The following is a 12,554-nucleotide window of genomic DNA, read 5'->3' on the forward strand; positions in this document are numbered from 1 at the left end:
TTGTTTATAAATGAAATTAGGCAACGTTTCTTTTCGTTTTTTATGTTTTTTATATTCTTAAATGAAGTTAAGTGTAAATATACAAATGAATTTAAACTTTTTAATTTTAAATGATCTTGGCGTGTAATGGGTTAACTAAAAGTACCTATTACATATGGGCACTACTACCTACTCGATTATTTTCTTCTGCTGAACCAACCAGATTGATCCAAAAAACATTAGCAGACTGCTTAAGTTTTCATTTTCCAGGTCCGCAAGTAATCTAAGGCTCCCGAAATATGCTCCCAAAATTTGCTTATGCCTTACACAAATGCAGGACACTCACACAAGATGTGTTTACCTATACGAGTAGAGTATATCTGGTACGTCTTAGCCAGAAGAGACCTTATTCTGCGCAAATTTTGCACCACTTCCGGATCCAAAAATAATATTTTCACTACTTTTTTCGTGACGCTGTTTTTGCTGGGATAAAAAGGAAGATTATATACCTATATTAACCACTTTAGTTCTTGATCGATTTATATAGAGGAGCATATAAACAATTATGAACCGAAATGAACCAATTTTCGTATGGTAATTAGTGATTCAAATTTTAACCAGATCTGATGAAATTTATTCCTCTATGATGCTGTGAAAGTCAAATTCTAGGGAGTCGGTTTATATGGGGCTATATATAATTTTGGACCGATACACCCAAAACAAAGTAAAACCACCATGAAAGGAAATATAGGGTTTTTTAAGAAATTTTAACTAAAATAGTTTTTTTATTGCAACAAATAAGTTAATTCGTTTTGTCCAATTGAAGAAAATTTAATAAAAATAATTTCATTTTCTGTTGTTTAAGAAAATTACATATGAAGGAAAAAATTGGATGTAAAAATTGTTAAAATGTCTCTAGCGTTGCACGAAGTTGAAAACAGGTACAGGTTTAGTAGTTTAGTAAACTTTACTCCCATTTTAGGAAACTATGAACTATTTTATTTTTTAGTAAAATTGTGCATTGTGTTTTTGTATATAACGTTTTTTTCTTATTTTTAGTTCACGTCATTAAAGATAGCAAAAAATTATTCAAATAGGAAACATTTACTCACATTGGGCAAAATTTAACTAAAATCAAGCAATATTCGTGAACTAAAATAGAGTTCAGTTGGCATTAACGCCCGCTTTTTTCCGGATCGGATGAAATTTGTTCTTCCAAGAGGCACCGACTTTTTATTGTTCATGTGCCATATCAGTAGCAGACGAGCGTGGTCATACTACTCAATTTTTAAGTACTACGTGTGTATTGTTGTTTTTCCGCTTAAATGTTAGTTATACACCCGCTCCCGATGAAGCAACTCAATACAATTGCAAAACTATCTTAAGCTTTTGAAAAAAAAAATCTATATAATACAAAGAAAAAATATTAATTGTTGTCCTAATTAGAAAATAAATTGCATCAATTAATTATTTAGTTGAATATTTATTCAAATTCAATTAGGATTTTAATTGAAACATATTGGTGATTTTTTAAAGCATTCAGCATGTTGAATTTTTTCGTGTGCTTCCAGACGCAGTTATCACATGGATTTCCATATTCCGATCGCCGAAGTGACTATGGCAGTGCGATATCAGCAGGTACCACACATGGTGGACGCTTAGGGCACGATCACGATCCACTAGCTTTACACCAGGCCCTTCAAAACGCTGTAGACGATGGACAAAATGCTGGAATCGACGACAATGTAGCCTTCATGTCGGATTTGCCTCTAATAAAGAGTAAGTAAATAATCTACGAATGTTTGTGGCAAAATACAGCCTAGAAAAGAGAAATTCTCACAAAACGATCACAAAAAGGACTTTCTTGGCACGGAGTTTGATGTTGATGTTGTTTTTTTTTTGAGAGCATTAATGGGCGGTAACAAATACGCACCTGGTTGCCACATTCGCAGAAGGTTATCAAATAATTTACAACACCAAATCTCGCTTACTTTATGGCTTTGCAACAATAGAAACGATGCCTTCAGTAGTGAAATGGAGCAAGGAGTTTTTGTAATGTGACTCCTAATTGGCAGGATTGCAGCGAATGTGAACATGATCCTTTATAGTCACATTGTGTTACTAGAACATTATGCACACACTAACATTGCCATTGTATTCTTTTGTAGGCATGAAAAGTGGGAAGGATGTAGGAAACATTAGCTCAGGTTCCCCCAGTGAGGTTTTTTGTGCTGTTCCTGGCCGTTTGAGCCTATTGTCCAGCACTTCGAAATACAAGGTAACCATTGCCGAAGTGCAGAGACGACTGTCTCCCCCAGAATGCTTGAATGCGTCCCTGCTGGGTGGTGTTTTGAGGAGGTTTGTTTAGCATGCATTCAATATTAATTATACTCAACGGCTAATTCTTAAATCTTTACTTTGTCATGCAGGGCCAAAAGTAAAAATGGAGGCAGATTGCTGAGAGAGAAACTTGAAAAAATTGGTCTCAACTTACCCGCCGGACGACGCAAAGCAGCAAACGTCACCTTGTTGACGTCTCTAGTCGAAGGAGAAGCGGCCCATTTAGCAAAGGACTTTCATTTTGTCTGCGAGACAGAGTTTCCCGCACGACAGTTGGCAGAATACATTGTACGACACAATACTGAGCCCCAAGAATCGTATCGACGAAAGGAACTCCTGTTACACTCGCAACAGGTATGATTAAGACCCCAACATATTTTAATTTTCCCGTCTATGTTTCAGCTAAAGGGCCTGCAGTATATGCCTTAAAATTCGGGGTTACTTTATTAAATTAGTTCGATTTAAAGCAGATAATTTGATTTTTAGATAGAGAACCACACCTAGTACCTAGAAGTTCATCACTGTGGTATCACAATGGACTGAATAGTCTAAGTGAGCCTGATACATCGGGGTGCCACAAAACCTAACCTAACCTAACGGCTTGTGACCTGGAAGTTTTGGGGTTGGGATCATTTGTAATGTATTTTAGGTTGACTTTGCACGGAACGGAAGATCTCTACTTCCACATCTTTTTCTTTGCATCAGAAGTCATGTTTGTGAAACTCATAGAAAACTAAGGAATTAAAAAAGAACAAGAATTAATTGTGCAAGATGCAAGATGGAAACATATCTCAAAACTTTTTTCTAAATTGGAATTTAAATGCAAAAATCGCAAACTATAGATTGGTATATATTGTATAGTCCATATATTGCAATATCTAATCGTGGACCATTTGTTTGTGAATACTAACGTGTAGCTTTTAAGGGATCAATGTGGCTTTTGGGGATCGGATACACCGAAAACAAATCCAAAATGAATTTAACTTATTTTTATTCAAAAAAAATGCTTGCTTGTAGTTAAATTGTATTACATTTTTCGAAATTTTCCACAGTCCAATATTTTTTTTTCGTTTTTAAGTATATCTCAAACATTTTATGAACTAACCATGGGTATAAAGTTCAGTGACCGTACACATAAGTTCAATACGAACTAAAGCAAAAGAAAATTTTCATACGATTCCCAAAAATATTAAGAATAAACTACAGTATGGTTAAAATGGTCATGGTTTGGCGACTTCTTTTATGGGAGGTTGTAATTTCGTAAACTGCAGTTAAAATGTACAACATTTTCCAGGTTTGGGAAATCTCAAAATGTTGACTACAATTTAGTTCAATTTTCACACGAGGTACACTCATAGAAAAAAGTCTGTTGTTAATAGCAAACGCTGTCTACTGTTTTTCAGCAAACAAAATGCTGCTGTTTTAGCAGTTTTTTGCTAAAACAGCAAACAATCTGTTGTTTTGGAACAGCAAACATACTTGTTTGCTGAAATGTATGTTTGCTGTTCCAAAACATACATATTTGCTGAAATTTTCTGCTGATCCGAATAAACTTATAAATTCACTCATGTTAAATGGACAATAGTAAAATGGTACACATTATATAACATCAAAAATTAAAAACAATTCGTATTTTTTGATTATGGAATAACATTTGAATACAAACTATCCTTTTTAGTAATTTACATTTTTATACCCTCCACCATAGGATGGGGGTATATTAACTTTGTCATTCCGTTTGTAACACATCGAAATATTGCTCTAAGACCCCATAAAGTATATATATTCTGGGTCGTGGTGAAATTCTGAGTAGATCTAAGCATGTCCGTCCGTCCGTCCGTCTGTCCGGCTGTCCGTCCGTCTGTGGAAATCACGCTAACTTCCGAACGAAACTAGCTATCGACTTGAAACATGGCACAAGTAGTTGTTATTGATGTAGGTCGGATGGTATTGAAAATGGGCCATATCGGCCCACGTTTACGTATAGCCCCCATATAAACCGATCCCCAAATTTGGCTTGCGGAGCCTTCCGGAGCAGCAAAATTCATCCGATCCGGTTGAAATTTGGTACGTGGTCTAAGTATACGGTCTCTAACATCCATGCAAAAATTGGTCCATATCGGTCCATAATTATATATAGCCCCCATATAAACCGATCCCCAGATTTGACCTCCGGAGCCTCTTGGAGGGGCAAAATTCATCCGATCCGGTTGAAATTTGGTACCTGATGTTAGTATACGGTCTCTAACAACCATGCAAAAATTGGTCCATATCGGTCCATAAATATATATAGCTCCCATATAAACCGATCCCCAGATTTGACCTCCGGAGCCTCTTGGAGGAGCAAACTTCATCCTACCCGATTGAAATTTGGTACGTGGTGTTAGTATATGGTGTCTAACAACCATGCAAAAACTGGTCCATATCGGTCCATAATTATATATAGCCCCCATATAAACCGATCCCCAGATTTGACCTCCTGAGCCTCTTGGAGGGGCAAAATTCATCCGATCCGTTTGAAATTGGGTACCTGATGTTAGTATACGATATCTAACAAGCATGCAAAAATTGGTCCATATCGGTCCATAATTATATATAGCTCCCATATAAACCGATCCCCAGATTTGAAATCTGGAGCCTCTTGGATGAGCAAAATTCATCCGATCCAATTGAAATTTAGTACGTGGTGTAAGTATATGGTCTCTAACAACCATGCAAAAATTGGTCCATATCGGTCCATAATTATATATAGCTCCCATATAAACCGATCCCCAGATTTGACCTCCGGAGCCTCTTGGAGGAGCAAAAGTCATCCGATGCGGTTGAAATTTGGTACATTTTGTTAGTATATGGCCTCTAACAGCCATGTAAAAATTGTCAAATTTTATTACTATAGAAAGTTTTGTCAAAATTTCATTTCTATAGAAAGTTTTGTAAAAAGTTTATTTCTATAGCAATGTTTGTCAACATTTTATTTCCATAGAAAATTTTGTCAAAATTTTATTTCTATAGAAAATTTTGTAAAAAATTTATTTCTGTAGAAAATTTTGTCAACATTTTATTTCTATAGACAATTTTGTCAACATTTTATTTCTATAGAACATTTTGTCAACATTTTATTTCTATAGAAAATTTTGTCAACATTTTATTTCTATAGAAAATTTTGTCAAAATTTTATTGCTATAGAAAATTTTGTCAACATTTTACTTCCATAGAAAATTTTGTCAACATTTTATTTCTATAGAAAATTTTGTCAAGTTTTTATTTCTATAGAAAATTTTGTCAAAATTTTATTTCTATAGAAAATTTTGTCAAACTGAATTATATACGTGTTTAATCAGCCTTTTTTTTGTTTAATATATACCCCTTATGGACTAACTTACAATTTAGAAGACAGTGTTAAAAAGTTTTACGATACCTTGCCATCGGCAAGTGTTATCGCAACCCAAGTAATTCGATTGTGGATGACAGCCTTTAGTAGAAGTTCCTACGCAATCCATGGTGGAGGGTACATAAGATTCGGCCTGGCCGAACTTACGGCCGTATATACTTGTTTTAATTAAATGGACCCCGGGATTTGTATACGCTTAACTTCTATGAATATGTGGCTAACATAAATATTTGTCCCGGAACCACAAATCTAACATGTCAATGTCTTCGGTAGTCGATATACGGCTATTCTACAAAATCCTAATTTTATTTCCCGTGCAAAAACAGCCGCAGAAAAACTCAACTTGATGAAGATCCTCTAAAAGGACACTATATTTTTATAAAGTATTTTCCAATAAGAGATAAATGTTCGGATGTTTATTTCATAATAAAGCGAAAAGTATGCAGTTGATAATGAAAAGCAATTTCAACCAAATATATTCATGTGAATTCTATCGTTGAGGCTGTGATTCGACGCTGGGTTGATATCATTCTTTCACATGGCCCCACAGGAAGGTTTTAAAGTCGCAATATCTTGGTGGCTTATTATGATTGCCCAGCTTGGAAACGTTTCCTGCAAAAGAGTAGCTTGTGTGACACGTAACTGTTAAAAGTTAGCGTTGTCCAGTTCAACACCAACCAGCTCCAACCAAAAAACAAGTTCATTTGTGAAGAAAATCAAAGTAACTCCGCAAGGCCACTAACCAAACTAAGTCGTACGTTGAGAATAAAGGACCCTCAGATAAGACAATTTTGCATTTTGACATATACTCCCGAGGTGGAAATGAGCCTCATTTGTCGAGATGATTTTCCGATGAAAATCCGGATTCTGTGACAGCAAAAATTATTTTTACCTCCTCCAGAAGTTATTGAATCGCGCGAATACAAAGAACGCAGCGCAGCTATGTTTCCATTTAAAAAAAAAAAAAAACAAAATCTCTGCCAATTTCCAACTACTTTGCTTTGGTCTTACTTTGATAGCATATTTATTTAGTGTTCCGCTCGAGAACCCTATAATTTTTGATAATTATCATAATTTTTTACAAGAAGTCGATTGATTACGCCAAAAAGCCGACAGTTGACAGTTATCAGATTGAGAAATTGCAAGTTTTTGCTAGAGTGTTTGATAACAACAAAACCAAGTAAAATGTACATGTCCGCAATTATACTGGATGGTAAAAAAACTGAATACGTTTAATGTTTTTGAAGCTCAAATTTTGAATAAACAAATAGTTACTGGATTGCATTCTCGTACTTTTCAGCAATTTTAAGCAAAGAGAGTCAAATGCACTATTACTCACTTGATAGTTTTTATTGCATACTTATTGCTAAAAAAAAAAGTACGCGAACAGACCTATTGTAGGTTTTGACAAATGTCAACGTCGATATGTCAAACGCCAACGCCGTCAAAGCATCACTTTTAAACGAAAACACGAGACAAACTGAAAAATTGAAAAATTATTTTGTGTTGTTTTGGAATATATTTTCCAATTTTTTTGTTATATTTGGTAAGTATTGTATTGTATAATATTGTATTCCTTTTAAAGTCCTTTTTATACCCACCACCATAGGATGGGGGGTATATTAACTTTGTCATTCCGTTTGTAACACATCGAAATATTGCTCTAAGACCCCATAAAGTATATATATTCTGGGTCGTGGTGAAATTCTGAGTCGATCTGAGCATGTCCGTCCGTCCGTCCGTCCGTCCGTCCGTCTGTTGAAATCACGCTAACTTCCGAACGAAACAAGCTATCGACTTGAAACTTGGCACAAGTAGTTGTTATTGATGTAGGTCGGATGGTATTGCAAATGGGCCATATCGGTCCACTTTTACGTATAGCCCCCATATAAACGGACCCCAAAATTTGGCTTGCGAGGCCTCTAAGAGAAGCAAATTTCATCCGATCCGGCTGAAATTTGGTACATGGTGTTAGTATATAGTTTCTAACAACCATGCAAAAATTGGTCCACATCGGTCCATAATTATATATAGCCCCCATATAAACCGATCCCCCGATTTGGCTTGCGAGGCCCCTAAGAGAAGCAAATTTCATCCGATCCGGCTGAAATTTGGTACATGGTGTCAATATATGGTCTCTAACAACCATGCAAAAATTGGTTCACATCGGTCCATAATTATATATAGCCCCCATATAAACCGATCCCCCGATTTGGCTTGCGAGGCCTCTAAGAGAAGCAAATTTCATGCGATCCGGCTGAAATTTGGTACATGGTGTTAGTATATGGTCTCTAACAACCATGCAAAAATTGGTCGACATCGGTCCATAATTATATATAGCCCCCATATAAACCGATCCCCCGATTTGGCTTGCGAGGCCGCTAAGAGAAGCAAATTTCATCCGATCCGGCTGAAATTTTGTACGTGATGTTAGTATATGGTCTATAACAACCATGCAAAAATTGGTCCACATCGGTTCATAATTATATATAGCCCCCATATAAACCGATCCCCCGATTTGGCTTGCGAGGCCTCTAAGAGAAGCAAATTTCATGCGATCCGGCTGAAATTTGGTACATGGTGTTAGTATATGGTCTCTAACAACCATGCAAAAATTGGTCGACATCGGTCCATAATTATATATAGCCCCCATATAAACCGATCCCCCGATTTGGCTTGCGAGGCCGCTAAGAGAAGCAAATTTCATCCGATCCGGCTGAAATTTTGTACGTGATGTTAGTATATGGTCTATAACAACCATGCAAAAATTGGTCCACATCGGTTCATAATTATATATAGCCCCCATATAAACCGATCACCAGATTTGACCTCCGGAACCTCTTGGAAGACCAAAATTCATCTGATTCAGTTGAAATTTGGTATGTGGTGTTAATATATGGCCTCAAACTCCCATGCAAAAATTGGTCGATATCGGTCCACAATTATATATAGGCCCCATATAAACCGATCCCCAGATTTGACCTCCAGAGCCCCTTGGAAGAGCAAAATTCTTGCCATTCGGTTGAAATTTGGTACGTGATGTTAGTATATGGTATCCAACAACCATGCAGGAATTGGTTCCTATCAGTCCATAATTATATATAGCTCCCATATAAACCGATCCCCAGATTTGACCTCCGGTGCCTTTTGGAGATGCAAAATTCATCCGATCTGCTTGAAATTTGGTACGTGGTGGTAGTATATATTTAACAACCATGCCAAAGTGGTCCATATCAGTCCATAATCGTACATAGCCCCATATAAATCTATCCCGAGATTTGGTTTTGGAACCTCTTGGAGGAGCAAATTTCATCCGAGTGAGTTGAAATTTGGTACATTGTGCTAGTATATGGTCGTTAACAACCATGCCTAACTAGGTCCATATCGGTCTATAGTTATATATGGCCCTCAGATAAATCGATCCCCAATCACACAAAAATTGGTTCATATCAAGTTCATAATTGTATACAGCCCCCATATAAGCGACCCCCATATTTCAATTCTGGCTCTCTACGTACAAAAAGTCCATATCGATTCGTAATTATTTGTAGACTTAACTATACATAACTTTTTTGTCTAATATATACCATGTATGGACTAAATCACAGTCTTTCGTAGAAGTTTCTACGCAATCCATGGTGGTGGGTACATAAGATTCGGCCTGGCCGAACTTGCGGCCGTATGTACTTGTTTTTAATAATTTGTTTTAATAAATTTTTGATTGGAAAATTACTATTATACATTGATATATGGGAGCAACCGTCGTACAATGGTTCATGCCCGCTTTGCATACAAAAGATCATGGATTCAATCCACGTTTCGACCAAACACCATAGAGTTTTGCAACGGTGATTTGGTGGATCACTCCCTCTGTAATGCTGGTGACATTTCTGAGTGTTTCAAAGCTACTCTAAAATTGTAATCGCAATGGGAAATGATGTTCAGGCTCGGCTATACAAAGGAGATTCCTTGTCTTTGAGCTTACTTCGTGGAATCGGGTGGCACTCACTGACAAGAGAGAAGTTCAACACTGCTGTATCATAATGGACTAAATAGTCATAGTGAGCCTGAAATAACGGGCTGCCACGATAGCTAACCTAAACTGTACCCGAATGTATCACAATTGACAAAGTTCACCTTAAATGTGAGTATTAAAACCAGGATACAATTACAACGTTGCTATTTTAGCGAAATAATGCCAACTAAATACAGCCTTAAGAGAATAATGTATGCTTTTAGTATGAATCAATTTGAGTTTTTGCAAAAAATCAAAAACTTTAACAACATCGTTCAATACAATTCCTATAGATATGTTAAACATAGTTTACAAAATAAAATATTTGTTATGTCATGTTTCTGAGATATGCTTATTTTATTTATTTATTTATCAATTAATTACATTTACAATAAAATTATAAATATAATTGTAAGCTATGACTGCTAGGGTCTTAAGCTTGAGATATGCTTATAAAAATATAAGGATATCTCAGAAACTGTTTCATTAAAAAATGTTTAACCTCTATTTTCGAATTCAAGAGAAGAAAATACATAAAAAGCAAACTCTCATCAAATGTAAATTTTAGTGTAAACTAGTGTAATTACTAATTGTTTTTTTTTACTTTTCATTACAGATTGTCTTAACTTTGTTATGTTTTATCCGCGTGTATAAACATATACGTACAACAAACGAAAATAAATCCTGGACAACAATCCAACTCAACTTCCAATACTTTGATGGAATTCAATTTATTTCACACATTTAATAAATGTAGAAGTTACAGTATTAAATGATTTACGGGTTTCATTTCAACATATCGTTAAAAAACGACCAATTTTGTTGCTGGGACAACAAACATTTGCAGTAAAAATGTTAGCTATTTCAACTAACACAGTTTGCTACTTAGCAGCGATGTTTGTCAAAAACAAAAGCGTTTGCTAATTCAGCAGCATTTGTTTGATATTTTAGCTGTAACAAATGTTTGCTGTTTCAACTAACGAATGTTTGCTGAAACAACTATTCTACTGCTGTCCCTTTTTCAGCAAACAAAAACTGCTGTTTTAGGAAACATTTTTGCTATTATGAGTAACAAAATTTTTTGTGTATAGTTCATTCTTCCTATAAAACAGTTTACTTTTTTGTGTAATAACGCCATACACCGATTTTCCACCGCATCGGAAAAAGTTGTGAACTACAAAAATATACAGCAATATATAGGGAACGGTTTAAATGAGGGCTATATATACTTTACACTGAAAAAAATATTGTCGTGAATACAAAGGTTTCTTGTCCTTAAAATATGAATGCCAGTTTTGTTAGCGTAGAAACTAGCAACATTCAATGACAAGGGACCTCCTTTTTATAGCCGAGTCTGATCGGCGTTCCACAGTGCAGTGAAACCACTTAGGGAAGCTTTGAAACACTCAGAAATGTCACCAGTATTACTGAGGTTGGATAATCCAAAGATTATAGAAGAGGAAGATGAGAGATTGGCTACTGAGCACATCAAACCATTTACCACATTAGTTTAATACTCGAACCAAACGCGTATACGACAAGTATTGACATAGCATTAAAATGCAAATAAAAAGAAATTAAGAGCACGAAATAAATTTCCATAAAGGGGAAAATGTAATATTTTTGTTGTTGCCTAAAATTTAACATTGTTCCATTAAGAAAATTACATTTTTCATTAAAAAAATAAAAACTAAAAACAACTAAAAGATTACAAACATGTATTAAACTAATCTGGTAAATGCAACATTTGGTATGACGCAAGCCAATCTCCCATCTTCCTCAAATCTATAATCTTTGGGATAATCCACGACCCTGCGTATGCAAGGCCGGCCTGCTAACCATTGCACCATGGTGGCTCCCAAGAAAATAAATATGATATGAATACCACTCATTGAAAATATTTTACACAATATGAGACTTAGCCTTATTTTATATAAATTATCGTGGTAAAATAGTTGATCTAGACATGTCCGTCCGTCTGTTGGAGCCACAATAACTTCCGAACCAAATATAATATCGGCTTGAAACACACTGGAAAAAAGCAAACTAAAATTTTCGACTGATTCCCAAAAATATTTCATTTTTTTCTATGAGAGGGTGTAATTTCGTGAGTTGTACTTAAAAAGGTACACCAGGGCATTAAATTTTCCTGGTTTTAACAACGCTTGTGGAAATCTCAAAATGTGGAGTATAATTTTGTTCAATTTTCGCACGCGGTAGTTCGTTCTTGCTATAAAACAGTTTACAATTTTTTGTGTAAATCAAATACGTACTTAAATGTGTCGTGAATTTACGTGAGTAAGCTATCATCAATATCTCGTTTAAGACAAAGTTACGTGTACGATAAAATTCACGATACGATAAAATCCACGCTCACGGAAAAATAGCGTTTGCTCTTGAAACAGGTTTGGTTGATCATATTCCTTCTATGCACCCAAAAAAAGTGACCCCAACGTGGAAGAAAATGTAGGTTTATTTTAGAAAATTTTAACTAAAATAGTTTTGTAATTGCAACATGTTACAAATAATCTAATACTTTTTGTCAAATTGAAGAAAATTTTTTAAAAATAATTAATTTTTTTCTGTTGGAAGAAAAAATTGGATTTAAAATTGTTAAAATGTCTTTAGCGCGAGACAGGCACAATTTTAGTAAAATTTACTCATTTGAGAGACTTATGAACTCAATTTAAGCAAACTTCTGCCAATTTAGGAAAATATGAACTATTTTATTTTTTAGTAAAATTGTGCACTATATTGTATACAACTTTTTTCCTTATTTTTAGTTCACGTCATTAAAGTTAGCAAAAAATTATTCAAATAAGGAACAGT

At 35.2% G+C, this 12,554-nt stretch overlaps 1 protein-coding gene across 3 annotated transcripts in view; it reads left to right on the plus strand.

The window, feature by feature from the left end:
- The window catches only part of TfAP-2 (transcription factor AP-2), a 158,078-nt gene that overhangs the window by 144,175 nt on the left and 1,349 nt on the right, over window positions 1–12,554 (plus strand). For all 3 annotated transcript variants that reach the window (XM_075307317.1, XM_075307319.1, XM_075307318.1), the window contains exons 4-6: window positions 1,551–1,758; window positions 2,148–2,337; window positions 2,409–2,673. In XM_075307317.1, the coding sequence (XP_075163432.1) occupies window positions 1,551–1,758; window positions 2,148–2,337; window positions 2,409–2,673 (663 nt within the window). The remainder of the gene's footprint in view (window positions 1–1,550; window positions 1,759–2,147; window positions 2,338–2,408; window positions 2,674–12,554) is intronic.

This window comes from Haematobia irritans, chromosome 4, assembly GCF_050003625.1.
Source record: "Haematobia irritans isolate KBUSLIRL chromosome 4, ASM5000362v1, whole genome shotgun sequence".
Classification (NCBI taxonomy): domain Eukaryota; kingdom Metazoa; phylum Arthropoda; class Insecta; order Diptera; family Muscidae; genus Haematobia; species Haematobia irritans.